We start from the raw sequence: 26,505 nt of genomic DNA, 5'->3' as shown, positions 1-26,505 counted from the left end.
GAGCAAATCCTGCTTGATTTCTGGGGCCGTCTGAGGCTAAAGCTGTGGGTTGAGAGAGAGGGAGATTGTCAGAGAGGGAGTGACTCACCCCAACAGTCTGGGTTTTCTATTAGACAGTCTTTCTAGTCCTCTCTCTCTCCTCCAGGAAGGGCAAAACTACCAAGAAAAACAGTAGATTAAAAATGTCTCTCTCCCTGGCTTTTAGGCTTGGTTGATTTGTCAATACCCTAAGTAATGTGTTAATCCACCAATATAAGACTGAATGATCTGGTAAAAGTGTAACTTCAGCGGAAATGCCTGGTTTTGATATGCTGTTTTTGATTTGCTGCTTTACAGCCTGGTTTTGATGTGCTGTTTTACAGCCTGGTTTTGATGTGCTGTTTTACAGCCTGGTTTTGATGTGCTGTTTTACAGCCTGGTTTTGATGTGCTGTTGTTGATGTGCTGTTTTACAGCCTGGTTTTGATGTGCTGTTTTACAGCCTGGTTTTGATGTGCTGTTTTACAGCCTGGTTTTGATGTGCTGTTTTACAGCCTGGTTTTGATGTGCTGTTTTACAGCCTGGTTTTGATGTGCTGTTTTTGATGTGCTGTTCTACAGCCTGGTTTTGATGTGCTGTTGTTGATGTGCTGTTTTACAGCCTGGTTTTGATGTGCTGTTTTACAGCCTGGTTTTGATGTGCTGTTTTACAGCCTGGTTTTGATGTGCTGTTTTACAGCCTGGTTTTGATGTGCTGTTGTTGATGTGCTGTTTTACAGCCTGGTTTTGATGTGCTGTTGTTGATGTGCTGTTTTACAGCCTGGTTTTGATGTGCTGTTGTTGATGTGCTGTTTTACAGCCTGGTTTTGATGTGCTGTTGTTGATGTGCTGTTTTACAGCCTGGTGTTGATGTGCTGTTTTACAGCCTGGTTTTGATGTGCTGTTGTTGATGTGCTGTTTTACAGCCTGGTTTTGATGTGCTGTTTTACAGCCTGGTTTTGATGTGCTGTTTTACAGCCTGGTTTTGATGTGCTGTTGTTGATGTGCTGTTTTACAGCCTGGTTTTGATGTGCTGTTGTTGATGTGCTGTTTTACAGCCTGGTTTTGATGTGCTGTTTTACAGCCTGGTTTTGATGTGCTGTTTTACAGCCTGGTTTTGATGTGCTGTTGTTGATGTGCTGTTTTACAGCCTGGTGTTGATGTGCTGTTTTACAGCCTGGTTTTGATGTGCTGTTGTTGATGTGCTGTTTTACAGCCTGGTTTTGATGTGCTGTTTTACAGCCTGGTTTTGATGTGCTGTTTTACAGCCTGGTTTTGATGTGCTGTTTTACAGCCTGGTTTTGATGTGCTGTTTTACAGCCTGGTTTTGATGTGCTGTTTTTGATGTGCTGTTCTACAGCCTGGTTTTGATGTGCTGTTGTTGATGTGCTGTTTTACAGCCTGGTTTTGATGTGCTGTTTTTATGCATCAAACAGATTCCATTATTGTAGTCTTAGCAGGCAAGACATCTTGCCAAGTCTTTTTCCACGAGCAGGATATTGAAACATTGGTTAATCTTGTTGGTTTTGTTTTGGATTATGCTACGTGTGTATGCCTATTTGCTGTGTATTTTTGTAACAATTATCACCAATCAAACCTCTCAACCCCCTCCTCCCCCCTCCGCTCCCCCTCCGCTCCCCATCCTGCCCCCGTTCCCCCTCCGCTCCCCCTCCTCCCCCCGTTCCCCCTCCGTTCCCCCTTCTCCCCCCCCCCCCCCCCCCCCCCCCAGGTCCCCCTGGGCCTCCAGGTGGGGTACGTGTGGAGGAGATCAGGAACAAGAGTGTCCGTCTGATCTGGAGCAGTGGAGCAGACAACCACAGCCCCATCTCTAAATACACCGTCCAATGCCGGGACTGGTTCTCTAAGGAAGACTGGAGAGATGCCACCACATGTGAGTTAAATAAATACCACCGTCCATATTGTAGACTGGTCAAATAAATACCCTAAATGTGTAGGTCTGATCTTGCAGTATGTGCCGCCACTTTTAGAAACTATATCAGTGTCTCCTTTTCTGTCTATCCAACAAAGTACATCAAATAAACCCCATGAACACCAGCGACTGGTCAAATAAACCGGAGCGTCGAACAGAGCCGGCTCTGGTGCCAGCTCTGGCTAAGAGCTAGGTACATAGATAGACACATGGTGGATCTCCAAAAGAAGCAAACCGTGCAGAGACTGAAAGCACACATCAGTTCCTCACAGGCACCAAGTCCTAGGTCAGCTTTTACACAGAATGCAAAACAAGTTCTGTGCGATAGTCTTTAGGCGCTGTACTGTAGCACCGATGTAATCCAACGTGAATGAAAAAGACGTCCGCGTGCTGGCAGCATTTTAACACACAATGTTATGCTGATTTCTCTGATACTTCTCTGAGGTGATACTATGGGTTTCTGTGTACAGTGCAATTCCTCACAATCTGCACACAATACCCCATAATTCAAAGCAATTCAACGTTTTTTAAACATTTTTGGTAATGTCCCTGCCACTGAAAAACATCCCCACAGCATGTTGCTGCCACCACCATGCTTTACCGTAGGTATGGTCCCAGGTTTCCTCCAGACGTGACGCTTGACAGTCAGGCCTAAGAGTTTCAATCTTGTTTCCGTTAGGTGCCTTTTGGTAAAATCCAAGCGGTCTGTCATGTGCCTTTAACTGGGGAGTGGCTTCCATCTGGCCGCTCTACCATAAAGGCCTGATTGGTGGAGTTCTGCAGAGATGGTTGTCCTTCTGGAAGGTTCTTCCATCTCCACAGAGGAACTCTGGGGCTCTGTCCGAGTGACCATCAGGTTCTTGGTCACCTCCCTAACCAAGGCCCTTCTCTACCGGTTGCTCAGTTTGGCCGGGCAGCCAGCTTTAGGAAGAGTCTTGGTGGTTCCAATCTTCTTCTATTTAAGAATGATGGAGGCCACTGTGTTCTTGGGGACCTTCAATGCTGCAGAAATATTTTGGTACCCTTCCCCAGATCTGTACCTCGACACAATCCTGTCTCGGAGCTCTACGGACGACTCCTTTAATCTAATGGCTTGGTTTTTGCTCTGACATGCATTGCCAACTGTGGGACTTTATATAGGCAGGTGTGTGCCTTTCCAAATAATGTCCAATCAATTGAATTTACCACAGGTGGACTCCAATCAAGTTGTAGAAACAAGGACGATCAATGGAAACAGGATGTACCTGAGCTCAATTTCGAGTCTCAAATCAAATCAAACTTTATTTGCCACTGCGCCGACTACAACAAGTGTAGACTTTACCGTGAAATGCTTACTTACAAGCCCTTAACCAACAGTGCAGTACAAGAAGAATGTAAATTGTCCGGTGGTGATTTTTATGAGTTGTTCAGCAGTCTAATGGCTTAGGGGTAGAAGCTGTTGAGGAGCCTTTTGGTCCTAGACTTGGCGCTCCGGTACCGCTTGCTGTGCGGTAGCAGAGAAAACAGTTCATAACTTAGGTGACTGGAGTCTCTGAAAATGTTATGGGCTTTCCTCTGACACCGCCTATTATATAGGTCCTGAATGGCAGGAAGCTTGGCCCCAGTGATGTACTGGGCCATTCGCACTACCCTCTGTAGCACCTTACGGTCAGATGCCGAGCAGTTTCCATACCAGGCGGTGATGCAACCGGTCAGGATGCTCTCGATGGTGCAGCTGTAGAACCTTTTGAGATTCTGGGGGCCCATGCCAAATCCATTCAGTCTCATGAGGTGGTAAAGGTTTTGTCGTGCCCTCTTCATGACTGTCTTGGTATGTTTGGACCATGATAGTTTGTTGGTAATGTGGACATCAAGGAACTTGAAACTCTCGACCCGCTCCACTACAGTCCTGTCGATGTTAATGGGGGCCTGGGAAGTGGACACCAAGGAACTTGAAACTCTCGACCCGCTCCACTACAGCCCTGTCGATGTTAATTGGGGCCTATTCAGCCCGCCTTTTCCTGTAGTCCACAATCAGCTCCTTTGTCTTGCTCACATTAAGTGAGAGCTTGTTGTCCTGGCACCACACTGACAGTTCTCTGACCTCCTCCGTATAGGCCATCTTATCGTTGTCGGTGATCAGGCCTACCACTGTTGTGTCGTCAGCAAACGTAATAATGGTGTTGGAGTCGTGTTTGGCCACACAGTCGTAGGTGAACAGGGAATACAGGAGGGGACTAAGTACACACCCTTGAGGGGCCCCAGTGTTAAGGATCAGCATGGCAGACGTGTTGTTGTCTACTCTTACCACCTGGGGGCGGCCAATCAGGAAGTCCAGGATCCAGTTGCAGAGGGAGGTGTTTAGTCCCAGGGTCCTTAGCTTAGTGATGAGCTTTGAGGGCACTATGGTGTGGAACGCTGAGCTGTAGTCAATGAATAGCATTCTCACATAGGTGTTCCTATTGACCAGGTGGGAAAGGGCAGTGTGGAGTGAGATTGAGATTGCGTCATCTGTGGATCTGTTGGGGCGGTATGGGAATTGGAGTGGGTCTAGGGTGTCCGGGAGGATGCTGTTGATGTGAGCCATGACCAGCCTTTCAAAGCACTTCATGGCTACCGACGTGAGTGCCACGGGGCAGTAATCATTTAGGCAGGTCGCCTTTGCTTCCTTGGGCACAGGGACTATGGTGGTCTGCTTGAAACATGTAGGTAGTACAGACTTGGTCAGGGAGAGGTTGAAAATGTCAGTGAAGACACTTGACAGTTGGTCCGCGCATGCTTTGAGTACACGTCCTGGTAATCCGTCTGGCCCAGCAGCTTTGTGAATGTTGACCTGTTTAAAGGTTTTGTTCACATCGGCTACCGATGGTGCTCTCGTGCATGCTTCAGTGTTGCTTGCCTCGAAGCGAGCATAAAAGGCATTTAGCTCATCTGGTAGGCTCGCGTCACTGGGCAGCTCACGTCTGGGTTTCCATTTGTTGTCCGTAATAGTTTTCAAGCCTCGCCACATCCAACGAGCGTCAGAGCCGGTATAGTATGATTCAATCTTAATCCTGTATTAACACTTTGCTTGTTTGATGGTTCGTCTGAGGGCATAGCAGGATTTTTTATAATCGTCCGGACTAATCTCCCACTCCATGAAATCGACAGCTCTAGCCTTTAGCTCGATGTGGATGTTGCCTGTAATGCATGGCTTCTGATTGGGATATGTACGTACAGTCAATGTGGGGACGACGTCATCGATGCACTTATTGATGAAGCCGATGACTGAGGTGGTATATTCCTCAACGCCATTAGATGAATCCCGGAACATTTTCCAGCCTGTGCTAGCAAAACAGTCCTGTGGTGTAGCATCCGTGTCATCTGACCACTTCCGTATTGAGCTAATCACTGGTACTTCCTGCTTTAGTTTTTGCTTGTGAGCAGGAATCAGGAGGACAGAATTGTGGTCAGATTTGCTGAATGGATGGCTGGGGAGAGCTTTGTATGCATCTCTGTGTGTGGAGTAAAGGTGGTCTAGGATTTTCTTTTCCCTTGTTGCACATGTCCCCGGCCACTAGGAGTGCCGCTTCTGGGTGTGCATTTTCTTCTTTGCTTATGGCTTTATAGAGTTGGTTGAGAGCGGTCTTAGTGCCAGCTTCGCTTTGTGGTGGTAAATAGATGACTACGGATAATATAGATGAGATCTCTTGGTAGATAGTGTCGTCTACAGCTTATCATAAGGTACTCTACCTCAGGCGAGCTCTACCTCGAGACTTCTTTAATATTAGACATCGCGCACCAGCTGTTATTGACAAAAAGACACCCCCCCCCACCCCTCGTCCAGCCAGCTCTATATTGTCTGTTTCTTTGTTCAGCCACGTCTCGGTGAAACATAAGATGTTACAGTTTTGATAGGATAATCTTAATAGTAGGTCATCAATTTTATTTTCTAACGATTGCACATTAGCAAGGAGGATGGAAGGCATTGGGAGTTTACTCATTCACCTCCGGCTTCTCAGAAGGATCCCCGATCTGCGTCCTCTTTCCCGCCATATTTTCTTCACGCAAAATGCGTGGATCTGGGCCTGTTCCAGTGAAAGCAGGATATCCTTCTCGTTGGACTCGTTAAAGGAAAAGGTTTCTTCCAGTCCGCGGTGAGTAATCGCTTTTCCAGAAGTTATTTTCGGTCATAGGAGACGGTAACAGCAGCATTATGTACACAATAAGTAAAAAAAGAAGTTACACAAAACGCAAAAAAAAAAAAAAAAAAATTGCACAGTTGGTTGGGAGAATGTAAAACGTCAGCCATGTTCTACGGCGACATCTTTAATTCTCATAGCAAAAGATATGAATACTTATGTAAATAAGGTATTTCAGTTTTTTATTTTCAAAACATTTGCAAAAATTACTTAGCCTGTTTTTACTCTGTCATTATTATAGTATTATATGTATTGATGTAGTATTATAGTATTATATGTAGATTGATGAGGATACATTATTTTTAAAAAAAAATCAGAATAAGGCTGTAACTTAACAAAATGTGGAAAAAGGCAAGAGCTCTGAATGCACTGTATCTCTGTCTTTGTAGCCCCTCCGGATGTGGAAGGCAATGCAGAGACAGCCACGGTGGTGGACCTGTTTCCCTGGACAGAGTATGAGTTTAGGGTGATAGCCACCAACACCCTGGGGACAGGAGACCCCAGCAGCCCCTCTCCCAAAGTCACCACGTTGGAGGCTGGTAAGGGTAACGGAGCTGCTGCTGAACCATCATGGCATCCTGAAGTCTTTGCTACCCCAGCTAATGCCTAGGCTATAGCTCAGCAGACTAACACAGGAGATCTGGTTTTTAGTTTAACATTTGAAAATGTAGGCCTAAAGTAACAATTCTAAAAACAATAATATTTGCTTGAACACATCTTACTAAACCAGTGGTGGAAAATGTACCTTATTGTCATACTTGAGTAAAAGTAAAGATACCTTAATTACTAGAAAATGAATCAAGTAAAAGTGAAAGTCACCCAGTAAAATCCTACTTGAGTAAAAGTCTAAAAGTATTTAATTTTACATATACTTAAGTATCAAAAGTATCAAAAGTAAATGTAAAATATAAATAAATAAACCAGACAAAAAACTGCTTAAGTAGTACTTTCAAGTATTTTTACTTAAGTACTTTACACCACTCTACTAAACCATGACAGATGAGATGACAGAACACATCTTACTAAACCGTGACAGATGAGATGACAGAACACATCTTACTAAACCGTGACAGATGAGATAGCAGAACACATCTTACTAAACCATGACAGATGAGATAGCAGAACACATCTTACTAAACCATGACAGATGAGATAGCAGAACACATCTTACTAAACCATGACAGATGAGATGACAGAACACATCTTACTAAACCATGACAGATGATATAGCAGAACACATCTTACTAAACCATGACAGATGAGATGACAGAGCACATCTTACTAAACCATGACAGAACACATCTTACTAAACCATGACAGAACACATCTTACTAAACCATGACAGATGAGATAGCAGAACACATCTTACTAAACCGTGACAGATGAGATAGCAGAACACATCTTACTAAACCATGACAGATGAGATGACAGAACACATCTTACTAAACCATGACAGATGAGATGACAGAACACATCTTACTAAACCGTGACAGATGAGATAGCAGAACACATCTTACTAAACCATGACAGATGAGATGACAGAACACATCTTACTAAACCATGACAGATGAGATGACAGAACACATCTTACTAAACCGTGACAGATGAGATAGCAGAACACATCTTACTAAACCATGACAGATGAGATGACAGAACACATCTTACTAAACCATGACAGATGAGATAGCAGAACACATCTTACTAAACCGTGACAGATGAGATAGCAGAACACATCTTACTAAACCATGACAGATGAGATGACAGAACACATCTTACTAAACCATGACAGATGAGATGACAGAACACATCTTACTAAACCATGACAGATGAGATGACAGAACACATCTTACTAAACCGTGACAGAACACATCTTACTAAACCATGACAGATGAGATGACAGAACACATCTTACTAAACCATGACAGATGAGATGACAGAACACATCTTACTAAACCATGACAGATGAGATGACAGAACACATCTTACTAAACCGTGACAGAACACATCTTACTAAACCGTGACAGATGAGATAGCAGAACACATCTTACTAAACCGTGACAGATGAGATAGCAGAACACATCTTACTAAACCATGACAGATGAGATGACAGAACACATCTTACTAAACCGTGACAGAACACATCTTACTAAACCGTGACAGATGAGATAGCAGAACACATCTTACTAAACCGTGACAGATGAGATAGCAGAACACATCTTACTAAACCATGACAGATGAGATGACAGAACACATCTTACTAAACCATGACAGATGAGATGACAGAACACATCTTACTAAACCGTGACAGAACACATCTTACTAAACCATGACAGATGAGATGACAGAACACATCTTACTAAACCATGACAGATGAGATGACAGAACACATCTTACTAAACCATGACAGATGAGATGACAGAACACATCTTACTAAACCGTGACAGAACACATCTTACTAAACCATGACAGATGAGATGGCAGAACACATCTTACTAAACCATGACAGATGAGATGACAGAACACATCTTACTAAACCGTGACAGATGAGATGGCAGAACACATCTTACTAAACCATGACAGATGAGATGGCAGAACACATCTTACTAAACCATGACAGATGATATAGCAGAACACATCTTACTAAACCATGACAGATGAGATTAGAAGATGGAAAGCCAGTGTGACATCGGTCCCATAGGAACATTTAAGGTGTTGAAACTGGCAGCACTAGAGACATTGATGTTATTTTATAAAGCTGATGCTGCATTAGAACTAGTGCCAACTGAAGGTTACCGTATGTGTTGTTTGGCATTGTGCTGTGTGGACAATGGCCAGTGTTCACGAAGAGTCTCAGAGTAGGACTAGGATCAGTTTGACCTTTTTTTGATCGTAATGAATATGATTATATCGACAGGCAGGACCTGATCCTAGATCAGCACTCTGTGATCAACTATCCTAGCTCAACACTCAGATGTGCTTTGTGAATACTGGCCTGTGAATGTGAACTCAGAGCTCGGCATCTCCTGTCTCGTTGTAGTTCCCGTGGTGGCGCCCTCAGACATTGGCGGTGGTGGCGGGACCAGCAAGGAGCTGACCATCACTTGGACGGTAGGTCTAGGATCATCTAGCCAAGATGCCATCTTTATTTCTGTCTCTGCCAGTGGACTGTGGCCACAAACTCAGCTTTTCTCCTAAATCTGATCTGACAGCAGCCAGCCAATGGAAACAAGCAAGAACAGACGTTTGATTTCAATTCAAATTAAACTGCAGCATGTGCAAGATGCGTGTTTTTTTTTTGCTGAATAGCTATGTTAGCTATTTTTACATTTTAGCAGATGCTCTTATCCAGAGCCATTAGAGTTGAGTAGCTTGCTCAAGGGCCCATTGACAGATTTTTCACCTAGGGATTTGAACCAGCGATCTTGCGGTTACTGGCCCAATGATCTTAACCGCTAGGCTACCTGCCACCCGTTCCTAGAGGAAGCTATGGGGAGAGGCTGGATAGGCTGGTTTAATAAATCAAGGAAGTGAGGCAGGAGAGAGGCTGGATAGGCTGGTTTAATAAATCAAGGAAGTGAGGCAGGGGAGAGGCTGGATAGGCTGGTCTAATAAATCAAGGAAGTGAGGCAGGAGAGAGGCTGGATAGGCTGGTTTAATAAATCAAGGAAGTGAGGCAGGAGAGAGGCTGGAGAGGCTGGTTTAATAAATCAAGGAAGTGAGGCAGGGAGAAAGGCTGGACTTATAATAAGGCTGTCATAACTTTGGAATAAACAGTCTCTTAGAGACACAGTCGTCATGATAACTAGAATAATATTAATAATTATATAAACCAGTTTAAGAGAGATTATAACTCCTTATTTTGATCCTGGACATTTTCTTGTCACTTGGCATAACTCTGTCAGCAAGGATGGACCATCAAGAGGTGACACCGCCTGTCGATAGACAACAAGGTCCTGTGTGGATCGTTCTCTTATTGTTAATTACTCAACTCTATTTTCCGTTCCCTCTACCTCCAGCCGGTGCAGCCGCAGTACTACTACGGCCGCAACTTTGGCTACATCATCGCCTTCAAGCCCCACGATGTCTACGAATGGATGAAGGTGACTGTGGCAGACCCCGAGGCTAAGCATTACGTCCACAAAGACTCATCCATCCCCGCCTCCACAGAGTTCCAGGTCAAAGTCAAGGCTTTCAACATTAAAGGAGAAGGCCCCTATAGTCTCACGGCTGTTATCTACTCTGCACAAGACGGTAAGCACAGATCTAGGATCAGCTTCCTCCTCATGGAAAGCCCAACCTTAATTATATGTGGGAAAACAGAAAAACGGACCACAGATCATTGTACTCTGTCCGCAACATAGAGAGACGGGGGTCTCTTTAGAAACCCCTCCCTCCCTCCCACCCTCCTCACCTCCCTCCTTCACCTCCCTCCTACCCTCACCTCCCTCCCTCCTACCATCACCTCCCTCCTACCCTCACCTCCCTGCTACCCTCACCTCCCTCCCTCCCACCCTCACCTTACCTCCCACCCTCACCTCCCTACTACCCTCACTCTCCCACCCTCACCTCCCTCCTACTCTCACCTCCCTCCCACCCTCATCTCCCTCCTCACCTCCCTCCCTCCTACCCTCACCTCCCACCCTCACCTCCCTCCCACCCTCACCTCCCTCTTTCCCTCACCTCCCACCCTCACCTCCCTCTTACCCTCACCTCCCACCCTCTCCTCCCTCCTACCCTCACCTCCGTCCTACCCTCACCTCCCTGCTACCCTCACCTCCCTCCTACCCTCACCTCCCTCTCACCTCCCTCCCTTACCTCCTTCCCTCACCTGCCTCCCACCCTCACCTCCCTCCTACCCTCACCTCCCTCCCACCCTCACCTCCCACCCTCATCTCCCTCCTACGCTCACCTCCCTCCCACCTTCACCTCCCACCCTCACCTCCCTCCTACCCTCACCTCCCTCCCACCCTCACCTCCTTCCTACCCTCACCTCCCTCCTACCCTCACCTCCCTCCCTCCTACCATCACCTCCCTCCTACCCTCACCTCCCTGCTACCCTCACCTCCCTCCCTCCCACCCTCACCTTACCTCCCACCCTCACCTCCCAACTACCCTCACTCTCCCACCCTCACCTCCCTCCTACTCTCACCTCCCTCCCACCCTCATCTCCCTCCTCACCTCCCTCCCTCCTACCCTCACCTCCCACCCTCACCTCCCTCCCACCCTCACCTCCCTCTTTCCCTCACCTCCCACCCTCACCTCCCTCTTACCCTCACCTCCCACCCTCTCCTCCCTCCTACCCTCACCTCCGTCCTACCCTCACCTCCCTGCTACCCTCACCTCCCTCCTACCCTCACCTCCCTCTCACCTCCCTCCCTTACCTCCTTCCCTCACCTGCCTCCCACCCTCACCTCCCTCCTACCCTCACCTCCCTCCCACCCTCACCTCCCACCCTCATCTCCCTCCTACGCTCACCTCCCTCCCACCTTCACCTCCCACCCTCACCTCCCTCCTACCCTCACCTCCCTCCCACCCTCACCTCCTTCCTACCCTCACCTCCCTCCTACCCTCACCTCCCTCCCTCCTACCATCACCTCCCTCCTACCCTCACCTCCCTGCTACCCTCACCTCCCTCCCTCCCACCCTCACCTTACCTCCCACCCTCACCTCCCTACTACCCTCACTCTCCCACCCTCACCTCCCTCCTACTCTCACCTCCCTCCCACCCTCATCTCCCTCCTCACCTCCCTCCCTCCTACCCTCACCTCCCACCCTCACCTCCCTCCCACCCTCACCTCCCTCTTTCCCTCACCTCCCACCCTCACCTCCCTCTTACCCTCACCTCCCACCCTCTCCTCCCTCCTACCCTCACCTCCGTCCTACCCTCACCTCCCTGCTACCCTCACCTCCCTCCTACCCTCACCTCCCTCTCACCTCCCTCCCTTACCTCCTTCCCTCACCTGCCTCCCACCCTCACCTCCCTCCTACCCTCACCTCCCTCCCACCCTCACCTCCCACCCTCATCTCCCTCCTACGCTCACCTCCCTCCCACCTTCACCTCCCACCCTCACCTCCCTCCTACCCTCACCTCCCTCCCACCCTCACCTCCCACCCTCACCTTCCTCCCACCCTCACCTCCCTCCCACCCTCACCTCCCTCCTACCCTCACCTCCCTCCCTCCTACCATCACCTCCCTCCTACCCTCACCTCCCTGCTACCCTCACCTCCCTCCCTCCCACCCTCACCTTACCTCCCACCCTCACCTCCCTACTACCCTCACTCTCCCACCCTCACCTCCCTCCTACTCTCACCTCCCTCCCACCCTCATCTCCCTCCTCACCTCCCTCCCTCCTACCCTCACCTCCCACCCTCACCTCCCTCCCACCCTCACCTCCCTCTTTCCCTCACCTCCCACCCTCACCTCCCTCTTACCCTCACCTCCCACCCTCTCCTCCCTCCTACCCTCACCTCCGTCCTACCCTCACCTCCCTGCTACCCTCACCTCCCTCCTACCCTCACCTCCCTCTCACCTCCCTCCCTTACCTCCTTCCCTCACCTGCCTCCCACCCTCACCTCCCTCCTACCCTCACCTCCCTCCCTCCCACCCTCACCTCCCACCCTCATCTCCCTCCTACGCTCACCTCCCTCCCACCTTCACCTCCCACCCTCACCTCCCTCCTACCCTCACCTCCCTCCCACCCTCACCTCCCACCCTCACCTTCCTCCCACCCTCACCTCCCTCCCACCCTCACTTCCCTTCTACCCTCACCTCCCTCCAAACCTCCGTCCGTCCCTCCCTCCCACCCTCACCTCCCTCTCACCCTCACCTCCCTCCAACCCCCCTCCCTCCAACCCTCCCTCCCTCACCTCCCTCCTACCCTCACCTCCCTCCTACCCTCACCTCCCTCCTACCCTCATCTCCCTCCTACTCTCCCTCCAACCCCCCTCCCTCCAACCCTCCTACTCTCACCTCCCTCCTACCCTCATCTCCCTCCTACTCTCCCTCCCTCACCTCCCTCCCTCCTCCATCCCTCATCAGAGTGGGATTATCATGATCTCTGTAGCAGCATGAACCAGAAAGCTGATAATTCCCCCCCAGGGATGTCAAGCATTCAGCCCACTTATTAACTTCAGCTGACAGACAATCAAGATAACCATGGGCAACCCGGGGTTATGGAGAGATGCTCAGTTGCCATGGTAACGCTGTTTGGGAGTGTAAAAGAGGGTAGAAGTGTTAAGTTTGAGCCGAGCCTGATGGCGTGTGGACGTCTGTCTGTCTGTCTGTCTCACTCTCTCACACTCTCACTCTCACTCTCTCACTCTCTCACTCTCCCTCTCACTCTCTCACACTCTCACTCTCTCTCTCTCTCTCTCTCTCACTCACTCACTCACTCACTCACTCACTCACTCACTCACTCACTCACTCACTCACTCACTCACTCTCTCACTCTCTCTCTCACTCTCTCTCTCACTCTCTCACTGTGTCACTGTCTGTGTCTCTCTCTCTGTCTCTGACCATAGGAGTCCCCTCAAAGCCTACCATTGACTATGTACATACCCAGCGTGCGACAGAGCTGCAGGAGTTGTGACCTGTAATTGTTGTGCCTAGGGGGACATATGGGGGAAGGAATGCTGTCACCTGCAGGCAGGTGTTTGTCCCCCTGTGTGCTGAGGGTGTCAGGTTCTTGTCCGGTTCTGGCATTTAGGTCGCCACAGACTAGTACATGTCCCTTGGCCTGGAAATGATTGATTTCCCCCTCTAGGATGGAGAAGTTGTCTTCATTAAAGGGGGGGATAGAGGTAGCACACAGGAGGACATTTTTCTCTGTTAAGATCATTTCCTTTTGAATTTCTAGCCAAATGTAAAATGTTCCTGTTTTGATTAATTTAATGGAGTGAGTTAGGTCTGCTCTATACCAAATTAGCATACCCCCTGAGTCCCTTCCCTGTTTCACACCTGGTAGTTTGGTGGATGGGACTACCAGCTCTCTGTAACCTAGAGGGCAACCAGTGGGTCCGTCTCCTCTATACCAGGTTTCTTGCAGGATAACAATCTCTCTCTGTCTGTCTCTCTCTCTCTCTCTCTCTCTCTCTCTCTCTCTCTCTCTCTCTCTCTCTCTATTGGAGCAGATACACTGGGAGTGTGTCATGGGTCATAACTCAGAAGAAAGTGTATGGGAAAAGAATATGGGGAAAGATATTTCTGTCGTTGAGCTTGTTCTAGGCAATGATTAATGCCTCTTATTAACAGATGCCTCCTTACCAAGACTGAGAGAGGACTGCATAGGCAGGGTCAGACTGGGTACCAACATGAAATAAAGGGCAGATTACATTCATAAACAATCTACAGTAACTGTAGATTGTTTATGTGGAGGGAATACTTTGACAGGGGCTTTACTCTGCAAGGGAAACATATGTTTACATTGCCAAAGCAAGTCCAATAGATAATAAACAAAAGTTTACAAAAGTCTCTCGCTGTCTCTCTCTCTGTCTCATATTGTCGTAAATGATATCTCTATGTGTGCCACCAGTGCCATCCGAAGCCCCTACCAGTGTGGAGGCCAGGGCGCTGTCTGCCACTGAGGCCATTGTGTGGTGGCTCCCTGTCACCCAGCACACTGTTGAAGGATACCAGGTCAGTACTACTGTGTCTAGGAGGAGTAACATGACTGTATATTAGAGAGGAGAAGAAGCCTGTATGCATCAATCCAGAGACCTCAAAACACTCGACTAACTCTTAGTTATGTCGCTGGAGTTCTCCATTGTATTTGCACCTGCACGGTGAGGTACATGATAGGGACATTTTCTTGAACATTATTATCTTACCAGGACATATTTTAGGCCCTGTAATAGTGTACACAGTATATTGACTTTCTGTGACCCTCTTCCTCCTCTCTCCTCCTCTCCTCCCTCTCGCCCCTCTCTCCATCACCTCCTCCTCTCGCCCCTCTCTCCTCTTCTCCTCCTCTCCTCCTCTCCCCCCTCTCTTCCTCTCTCTCCTCCCCCTCTCACCCTCTCTCCTCTTCTCGCCTTCACCCCTTCACCCCCCCTCTCTTCCTCCCTCTCCTCCCCCTCTCACCCTCCCTTCCTCTCTCCTCTCTCACCTTCTCCCCTTTACCCCCTCTCCCCCCCTCTCTTCCTCTCTCTCCTCCCCCCTCTCACCCTCTCTCCTCTTCTCCCCTTCACCCCCTCGCCCCTCTCTTCCTCCCTCTCCTTCCCCTCTCACCCACCCCTCCTCTCCCCTCTTCTCCCCTTCACCCCCTCTCCCCCCTCTCTTCCTCTCTCTCCTCCCCCTCTCACCCTCCTCTCTCCTCTCTCCTCTTCTCCCCTTCACCCCTTCACACCCCCCTCTATTCCTCCCTCTCCTCCCCCTCTCACCCTCCCCTCCTCTCTCCTCTTCTCACCTTCTCCCCTTCACCCCCTCTCCCCCCTCTCTTCCTCTCTCTCCTCCCCCCTCTCACCCTCCCCTCCTCTCTCCTCTCTCACCTTCTCCCCTTCACCCCCTCTCCCCCCCTCTCTTCCTCTCACCCTCCCCTCCTCTCTCCTCTCTCCTCTTCTCCCCTTCACCCCCTCTCCCCCCCTCTCTTCCTCTCTCTCCTCCCCCTCTCACCCTCCCCTCCTCTCTCCTCTCTCCTCTTCTCCCCTTCACCCCCTCTCCCCCCCTCTCTTCCTCTCTCTCCTCCCCCTCTCACCCTCCCCTCCTCTCTCCTCTCTCCTCTTCTCCCCTTCACCCCCTCTCCCCCCCTCTCTTCCTCTCTCTCCTCCCCCTCTCACCCTCCCCTCCTCTCTCCTCTTCTCCCCTTCTCCCCTTCACCCCCTCTCCCCCTCCTGCCAAGGTGCGGTACTGGATGAAAGTGGAGGACAGAGAGGCATCCAGTCAGAGAGTGGTGGTGTCCAGCAGAGAGAACCAGACAAGGTTGGAGAACATGAGGCCAAACTCCCCCTACCTTATAGAGGTCAGGGCCTACAATGCAGCCGGATACGGACCCCCCAGCCATCACTTCCAGATCTACACCAAAAAAGCCCGTATGTACATCGCTCTCAGATGAAGCCTAGTCTTGGACTCAAAAACATTATCAATGCAGTTTCTCTATTGCAAAGCGTGCCTTAGCAGAGGACTAGGCTTTATCTATGTCTGGGAAACTGTCCCTCAGCTCAGTAATCTTCAGCATATTCTGAGAGGGATTTATACCGTTGATACCGTATACTGAGGTGTTTCAAAATACTGACGTTATGATTTTCAATACTGTTTAAAACAAAACACATTATTATTTGTATTTCATTTTTTGAGGTTTGGGGCACAGCTGCCTCGCGGGGGCTGCGTGGGTGCGAGTTACACCTTATAACTAGAAGAATAATAATATATGTATTTTGGGGGGGGCACACTTCCGGTGAAACCGAATATCCCGATGTGGTACAGAAACGGTATGAAAGCCGAATTCTGAGTTTCTGATTGTCACATGATCTTTACTCTGTAGAACTATTTGACTTCTGTTTTCCTCCAGCCCCAAGCCGGCCTCCTAAAATAATCAGTAAAAAGCTGAAAGGAACGTCAGTAAACATCGCCTGGGAACATGTCGAACCCTTGGCCAACGAGTCAACAATAGATGGATACAAGGTGTGTGCTGTTTTACCAAATACACAGGAGCTTGAAGTGCATTTCAAGCTGAAAGTCTGTACTTTAGCCATAACTGATGTATCTCTGTTGAGCATTCGTCACATACTGTACGTACATTTGACGTGACAGGTTTCTTAATGCCGCAGCATTCAATACACAACTGAGCTAAAAAGTACATCTTAGTGAACACAACATACAGTTTACTCAACTTACTTCCTTGTAGTCACAACTCCTTAGAATGACCATATGAACAGATCTATAATGCTGTCTGTCTGTCTGTCTGTCTGTCTGTCTGTCTGTCTGTCTGTCTGTCTGTCTGTCTGTCTGTCTGTCTGTCTGTCTGTCTGTCTGTCTGTCTGTCTGTCTGTCTGTCTGTCTGTCTGTCTGTCTGTCTGTCTGTCTGTCTGTCTGTCTCCATATAGGTCTTGTACAGGAAGGCTGGCCTCTCCACAGGTTTACTGTATACCACAGGGAAGCGATCCATAGACCTGCCCATGCCCAGGGACGGGGACTGCGTAGTGGAGGTCAGGGCCTATAGCGAGGGAGGAGATGGGGCTGTGGCCCAAGTACGCATCTCAGGTAAACATCAATCAAAACCCCTCCACCCATTTTATATGACTGTAGACTCCACTAAAGACCCTCCATCCATCTTAAATGACTGTAGACTCCACTAAAGACCCTCCACCTATCTTATATGACTGTAGACTCCACTAAAGACCCTCCATCCATCTTATATGACTGTAGACTACACTAAAGACCCTCCACCCATCTTATATGACTGTAGACTCCACTAAAGACCCTCCACCCATCTTATATGACTGTAGACTCCACTAAAGACCCTCCACCCATCTTATGTGTCTACTACAGTAAAATAAGCTATGACAACATCAGTGACAGCCCCTGTCAATAGGCCCCCTGGTGGACAGTGACAAATGACTCTGGGTCTGGATGGCCATCTTTAAAACGGAACTAATCCTGCTATTTTATGACAGACATGACAAGGAACTAATCCTGCTATTTTATGACAGAAAGGACAAGGAACTAATCCTTCTATTTTATGACCAGGACAAGGAACTAATCCTGCTATTTTATGACAGACAGGACATAGAAATAATCCTGCTATTTTATGACAGACAGGACAAGGAACTAATCCTGCTATTTTATAACAGACAGGACAAGGAACTAATCCTTCTATTTTATGACAGACAGGACAAGGAAATAATCCTGCTATTTTATGACCAGGACAAGGAACTAATCCTGCTATTTTATGACAGACAGGACAAGGAACTAATCCTGCTATTTTATGACCAGGACAAGGAACTAATCCTGCTATTTTATGACAGACAGGACAAGGAACTAATCCTGCTATTTTATGACCAGGACAAGGAACTAATCCTGCTATTTTATGACAGACAGGACAAGGAACTAATCCTGCTATTTTATGACAGACAGGACAAGGAACTAATCCTGCTATTTTATGACAGACAGGACAAGGAACTAATCCTGCTTTTTTATGACAGACAGGACAAGGAACTAATCCTGCTATTTTATGACAGACAGGACAAGAAACTAATCCTGCTATTTTATGACAGACAGGACAAGGAACTAATCCTTCTATTTTATGACCAGGACAAGGAACTAATCCTGCTATTTTATGACAGACAGGACAAGGAACTAATCCTGCTATTTTATGACCAGGACAAGGAACTAATCCTGCTATTTTATGACAGACAGGACAAGGAACTAATCCTGCTATTTTATGACCAGGACAAGGAACTAATCCTGCTATTTTATGACAGACAGGACAAGGAACTAATCCTGCTATTTTATGACAGACAGGACAAGGAACTAATCCTGCTATTTTATGACAGACAGGACAAGGAACTAATCCTGCTTTTTTATGACAGACAGGACAAGGAACTAATCCTGCTATTTTATGACAGACAGGACAAGAAACTAATCCTGCTATTTTATGACAGACAGGACAAGGAACTAATTCTGCTATTTTATGACAGACAGGACAAGGAACTAATCCTGCTATTTTCTGACAGACAGGACAAGGAACTAATCCTGCTATTTTATGACCAGGACAAGGAACTAATCCTGCTATTTTATGACCAGGACAAGGAACTAATCCTGCTATTTTATGACAGACAGGACATTGGAAATAATCCTGCTATTTTATGACAGACAGGATAAGGAACTAATCCTGCTATTTTATGACAGACAGGACAAGGAACTAATCCTGTTTTTTTATGACAGACAGGACAAGGAACTAATCCTGCTATTTTATGACAGACAGGACAAGGAACTAATCCTGCTATTTTATGACAGACAGGACAAGGAACTAATCCTGCTATTTTATGACAGACAGGACAAGGAAATAATCCTGCTATTTTATGACCAGGACAAGGAACTAATCCTGCTCTTTTTTGACAGACAGGACAAGGAAATAATCCTGCTATTTTATGACAGACAGGACAAGGAAATAATCCTGCTATTTTATGACAGACAGGACAAGGAAATAATCCTGCTATTTTATGACAGACAGGACAAGGAACTAATCCTTCTATTTTATGACAGACAGGACAAGGAACTAATCCTGCTATTTTATGACAGACAGGACAAGGAACTAATCCTGCTATTTTATGACAGACAGGACAAGGAACTAATCCTGCTATTTAATGACAGACAGGACAAGGAACTAATCCTGCTATTTTATGACCAGGACAAGGAACTAATCCTGCTATTTTATGAGAGACAGGGCAAGGAACTAATCCTTCTATTTTATGACAGACAGGACAAGGAACTAATCCTGCTATTTTATGACAGACAGGACAAGGAACTAATCCTGCTATTTTATGACAGACAGGACAAGGAACTAATCCTGCTATTTTATGACCAGGACAAGGAACTAATCCTGCTATTTTATGACCAGGACAAGGAACTAATCCTGCTATTTTATGACAGACAGGACATGGAAATGTTCCTGCTATTTAATGACAGACAGGACAAGGAACTAATCCTGCTATTTGATGACAGACAGGACAAGGAACTAATCCTGCTATTTTATGACAGAAAGGACAAGGAACCAATCCTGCTATTTTATGACAGACAGGACAAGGAACTAATCCTGCTATTTTATGACAGACAGGACAAGGAACTAATCCTGCTATTTTATGACAGACAGGACAAGGAAATAATCCTGCTTTTTTATGACAGACAGGACAAGGAAATAATCCTGCTATTTAATGACAGACAGGACAAGGAACTAATCCTTCTATTTTATGACAGACAGGACATGGAACTAATCCTGCTATTTTATGACAGACAGGACAAGGAAATAATCCTGCTATTTTATGACAGACAGGACAAGGAACTAATGCTGCTATTTTATGACAGACAGGACAAGGAACTAATCCTGCTATTTTATGACAGACAGGACAAGGAACTAATCCTGCTATTTTATGACAGACAGGACAAGGAACTAATTCTGTTATTTTATGATCAGGACAAGGAACTCATCCTGCTATTTTATGACCATGACAAGGAACTAATCCTGCTATTTTATGACAGACAGGACAAGGAACTAATCCTGCTATTTTATGACCAGGACAAGGAACAAATCCTGCTATTTTATGACAGACCGGACAAGGAACTAATCCTGCTATTTTATGACCAGGACAAGGAACTAATCCTGCTATTTTATGACCAGGACAAGGAACTAATCCTGCTATTTTATGACAGACAGGACAAGGAACTAATCCTGCTATTTTATGACAGACAGGACAAGGAACTAATCCTGCTATTTTATGACAGAAAGGACAAGGAACTAATCCTGCTATTTTATGACAGACAGGGCAAGGAAATAATCCTGCTATTTTATGACAGACAGGACAAGGAAATAATCCTGCTATTTAATGACAGACAGGACAAGGAACTATTCCTTCTATTTTATGACAGACAGGACATGGAACTAATCCTGCTATTTTATGACCAGGACAAGGAACTAATCCTGCTATTTTATGACAGACAGGACAAGGAACTAATCCTGCTATTTTATGACAGACAGGACAAGGAACTAATCCTGCTTTTTTATGACAGACAGGACAAGGAACTAATCCTGCTATTTTATGACAGACAGGACAAGAAACTAATCCTGCTATTTTATGACAGACAGGACAAGGAACTAATTCTGCTATTTTATGACAGACAGGACAAGGAACTAATCCTGCTATTTTCTGACAGACAGGACAAGGAACTAATCCTGCTATTTTATGACCAGGACAAGGAACTAATCCTGCTATTTTATGACCAGGACAAGGAACTAATCCTGCTATTTTATGACAGACAGGACATTGGAAATAATCCTGCTATTTTATGACAGACAGGATACGGAACTAATCCTGCTATTTTATGACAGACAGGACAAGGAACTAATCCTGTTTTTTTATGACAGACAGGACAAGGAACTAATCCTGCTATTTTATGACAGACAGGACAAGGAACTAATCCTGCTATTTTATGACAGACAGGACAAGGAACTAATCCTGCTATTTTATGACAGACAGGACAAGGAAATAATCCTGCTATTTTATGACCAGGACAAGGAACTAATCCTGCTCTTTTTTGACAGACAGGACAAGGAAATAATCCTGCTATTTTATGACAGACAGGACAAGGAAATAATCCTGCTATTTTATGACAGACAGGACAAGGAAATAATCCTGCTATTTTATGACAGACAGGACAAGGAACTAATCCTTCTATTTTATGACAGACAGGACAAGGAACTAATCCTGCTATTTTATGACAGACAGGACAAGGAACTAATCCTGCTATTTTATGACAGACAGGACAAGGAACTAATCCTGCTATTTAATGACAGACAGGACAAGGAACTAATCCTGCTATTTTATGACCAGGACAAGGAACTAATCCTGCTATTTTATGAGAGACAGGACAAGGAACTAATCCTTCTATTTTATGACAGACAGGACAAGGAACTAATCCTGCTATTTTATGACAGACAGGACAAGGAACTAATCCTGCTATTTTATGACAGACAGGACAAGGAACTAATCCTGCTATTTTATGACCAGGACAAGGAACTAATCCTGCTATTTTATGACCAGGACAAGGAACTAATCCTGCTATTTTATGACAGACAGGACATGGAAATGTTCCTGCTATTTTATGACAGACAGGACAAGGAACTAATCCTGCTATTTTATGACAGACAGGACAAGGAACTAATCCTGCTATTTTATGACAGAAAGGACAAGGAACCAATCCTGCTATTTTATGACAGACAGGACAAGGAACTAATCCTGCTATTTTATGACAGACAGGACAAGGAACTAATCCTGCTATTTTATGACAGACAGGACAAGGAAATAATCCTGCTTTTTTATGACAGACAGGACAAGGAAATAATCCTGCTATTTAATGACAGACAGGACAAGGAACTAATCCTTCTATTTTATGACAGACAGGACATGGAACTAATCCTGCTATTTTATGACAGACAGGACAAGGAAATAATCCTGCTATTTTATGACAGACAGGACAAGGAACTAATGCTGCTATTTTATGACAGACAGGACAAGGAACTAATCCTGCTATTTTATGACAGACAGGACAAGGAACTAATGCTGCTATTTTATGACAGACAGGACAAGGAACTAATCCTGCTATTTTATGACAGACAGGACAAGGAACTAATCCTGCTATTTTATGACAGACAGGACAAGGAACTAATTCTGTTATTTTATGACCAGGACAAGGAACTCATCCTGCTATTTTATGACCATGACAAGGAACTAATCCTGCTATTTTATGACAGACAGGACAAGGAACTAATCCTGCTATTTTATGACCAGGACAAGGAACAAATCCTGCTATTTTATGACAGACAGGACAAGGAACTAATCCTGCTATTTTATGACCAGGACAAGGAACTAATCCTGCTATTTTATGACCAGGACAAGGAACTAATCCTGCTATTTTATGACAGACAGGACAAGGAACTAATCCTGCTATTTTATGACAGACAGGACAAGGAACTAATCCTGCTATTTTATGACAGAAAGGACAAGGAACTAATCCTGCTATTTTATGACAGACAGGGCAAGGAAATAATCCTGCTATTTTATGACAGACAGGACAAGGAAATAATCCTGCTATTTAATGACAGACAGGACAAGGAACTATTCCTTCTATTTTATGACAGACAGGACATGGAACTAATCCTGCTATTTTATGACAGACAGGACAAGGAAATAATCCTGCTATTTTATGACAGACAGGACAAGGAACTAATGCTGCTATTTTATGACAGACAGGACAAGGAACTAATCCTGCTATTTTATGACAGACAGGACAAGGAACTAATCCTGCTATTTTATGACAGACAGGACAAGGAACTAATTCTGTTATTTTATGACCAGGACAAGGAACTCATCCTGCTATTTTATGACCATGACAAGGAACGAATCCTACTATTTTATGACAGACAGGACAAGGAACTAATCCTGCTATTTTATGACCAGGACAAGGAACAAATCCTGCTATTTTATGACAGACAGGACAAGGAACTAATCCTGCTATTTTATGACCAGGACAAGGAACTAATCCTGCTATTTTATGACCAGGACAAGGAACTAATCCTGCTATTTTATGACAGACAGGACATTGGAAATAATCCTGCTATTTTATGACAGACAGGATAAGGAACTAATCCTGCTATTTTATGACAGACAGGACAAGGAACTAATCCTGTTTTTTTATGACAGACAGGACAAGGAACTAATCCTGCTATTTTATGACAGACAGGACAAGGAACTAATCCTGCTATTTTATGACAGACAGGACAAGGAACTAATCCTGCTATTTTATGACAGACAGGACAAGGAAATAATCCTGCTATTTTATGACCAGGACAAGGAACTAATCCTGCTCTTTTTTGACAGACAGGACAAGGAAATAATCCTGCTATTTTATGACAGACAGGACAAGGAAATAATCCTGCTATTTTATGACAGACAGGACAAGGAAATAATCCTGCTATTTTATGACAGACAGGACAAGGAACTAATCCTTCTATTTTATGACAGACAGGACAAGGAACTAATCCTGCTATTTTATGACAGACAGGACAAGGAACTAATCCTGCTATTTTATGACAGACAGGACAAGGAACTAATCCTGCTATTTTATGACAGACAGGACAAGGAACTAATCCTGCTATTTTATGACAGACAGGACAAGGAACTAATCCTGCTATTTTATGACAGACAGGACAAGGAAATAATCCTGCTTTTTTATGACAGACAGGACAAGGAAATAATCCTGCTATTTAATGACAGACAGGACAAGGAACTAATCCTTCTATTTTATGACAGACAGGACATGGAACTAATCCTGCTATTTTATGACAGACAGGACAAGGAAATAATCCTGCTATTTTATGACAGACAGGACAAGGAACTAATGCTGCTATTTTATGACAGACAGGACAAGGAACTAATCCTGCTATTTTATGACAGACAGGACAAGGAACTAATCCTGCTATTTTATGACAGACAGGACAAGGAACTAATTCTGTTATTTTATGACCAGGACAAGGAACTCATCCTGCTATTTTATGACCATGACAAGGAACTAATCCTGCTATTTTATGACAGACAGGACAAGGAACTAATCCTGCTATTTTATGACCAGGACAAGGAACAAATCCTGCTATTTTATGACAGACCGGACAAGGAACTAATCCTGCTATTTTATGACCAGGACAAGGAACTAATCCTGCTATTTTATGACCAGGACAAGGAACTAATCCTGCTATTTTATGACAGACAGGACAAGGAACTAATCCTGCTATTTTATGACAGACAGGACAAGGAACTAATCCTGCTATTTTATGACAGAAAGGACAAGGAACTAATCCTGCTATTTTATGACAGACAGGGCAAGGAAATAATCCTGCTATTTTATGACAGACAGGACAAGGAAATAATCCTGCTATTTAATGACAGACAGGACAAGGAACTATTCCTTCTATTTTATGACAGACAGGACATGGAACTAATCCTGCTATTTTATGACAGACAGGACAAGGAAATAATCCTGCTATTTTATGACAGACAGGACAAGGAACTAATGCTGCTATTTTATGACAGACAGGACAAGGAACTAATCCTGCTATTTTATGACAGACAGGACAAGGAACTAATCCTGCTATTTTATGACAGACAGGACAAGGAACTAATTCTGTTATTTTATGACCAGGACAAGGAACTCATCCTGCTATTTTATGACCATGACAAGGAACGAATCCTACTATTTTATGACAGACAGGACATGGAACTAATCCTGCTATTTTATGACCAGGACAAGGAACTAATCCTGCTATTTTATGACAGACAGGACAAGGAACTAATCCTGCTATTTTATGACCAGGACAAGGAACTAATCCTGCTATTTTATGACAGACAGGACAAGGAACTAATCCTGCTATTTTATGACCAGGACAAGGAACAAATCCTGCTATTTTATGACAGACAGGACAAGGAACTAATCCTGCTATTTTATGACCAGGACAAGGAACTAATCCTGCTATTTTATGACCAGGACAAGGAACTAATCCTGCTATTTTATGACAGACAGGACATTGGAAATAATCCTGCTATTTTATGACAGACAGGATAAGGAACTAATCCTGCTATTTTATGACAGACAGGACAAGGAACTAATCCTGTTTTTTTATGACAGACAGGACAAGGAACTAATCCTGCTATTTTATGACAGACAGGACAAGGAACTAATCCTGCTATTTTATGACAGACAGGACAAGGAACTAATCCTGCTATTTTATGACAGACAGGACAAGGAAATAATCCTGCTATTTTATGACCAGGACAAGGAACTAATCCTGCTCTTTTTTGACAGACAGGACAAGGAAATAATCCTGCTATTTTATGACAGACAGGACAAGGAAATAATCCTGCTATTTTATGACAGACAGGACAAGGAAATAATCCTGCTATTTTATGACAGACAGGACAAGGAACTAATCCTTCTATTTTATGACAGACAGGACAAGGAACTAATCCTGCTATTTTATGACAGACAGGACAAGGAACTAATCCTGCTATTTTATGACAGACAGGACAAGGAACTAATCCTGCTATTTAATGACAGACAGGACAAGGAACTAATCCTGCTATTTTATGACCAGGACAAGGAACTAATCCTGCTATTTTATGAGAGACAGGACAAGGAACTAATCCTTCTATTTTATGACAGACAGGACAAGGAACTAATCCTGCTATTTTATGACAGACAGGACAAGGAACTAATCCTGCTATTTTATGACCAGGACAAGGAACTAATCCTGCTATTTTATGACCAGGACAAGGAACTAATCCTGCTATTTTATGACCAGGACAAGGAACTAATCCTGCTATTTTATGACAGACAGGACATGGAAATGTTCCTGCTATTTTATGACAGACAGGACAAGGAACTAATCCTGCTATTTTATGACAGACAGGACAAGGAACTAATCCTGCTATTTTATGACAGAAAGGACAAGGAACCAATCCTGCTATTTTATGACAGACAGGACAAGGAACTAATCCTGCTATTTTATGACAGACAGGACAAGGAACTAATCCTGCTATTTTATGACAGACAGGACAAGGAAATAATCCTGCTATTTTATGACAGACAGGACAAGGAACTAATGCTGCTATTTTATGACAGACAGGACAAGGAACTA

General features: G+C 45.3%; 1 protein-coding gene across 2 annotated transcripts in view; it reads left to right on the top strand.

Moving 5' to 3' along the window:
- LOC110502409 (contactin-1a) overlaps positions 1–26,505 on the top strand; it is a 165,526-nt gene that overhangs the window by 119,874 nt on the left and 19,147 nt on the right. For both annotated transcript variants that reach the window (XM_036959293.1, XM_036959302.1), the window contains exons 17-24: positions 1,746–1,907; positions 6,496–6,645; positions 9,144–9,214; positions 10,123–10,357; positions 14,638–14,741; positions 15,943–16,132; positions 16,612–16,724; positions 17,147–17,303. In XM_036959293.1, coding sequence (XP_036815188.1) covers positions 1,746–1,907; positions 6,496–6,645; positions 9,144–9,214; positions 10,123–10,357; positions 14,638–14,741; positions 15,943–16,132; positions 16,612–16,724; positions 17,147–17,303 — 1,182 coding nt within the window. The remainder of the gene's footprint in view (positions 1–1,745; positions 1,908–6,495; positions 6,646–9,143; positions 9,215–10,122; positions 10,358–14,637; positions 14,742–15,942; positions 16,133–16,611; positions 16,725–17,146; positions 17,304–26,505) is intronic.

Source organism: Oncorhynchus mykiss, chromosome 2 (assembly GCF_013265735.2).
Source record: "Oncorhynchus mykiss isolate Arlee chromosome 2, USDA_OmykA_1.1, whole genome shotgun sequence".
Taxonomy (NCBI): Eukaryota; Metazoa; Chordata; class Actinopteri; order Salmoniformes; family Salmonidae; genus Oncorhynchus; species Oncorhynchus mykiss.
The sequence above is the reverse complement of the archived record's forward strand: the minus strand, read 5'-3'. Positions and strand labels throughout refer to the sequence as shown.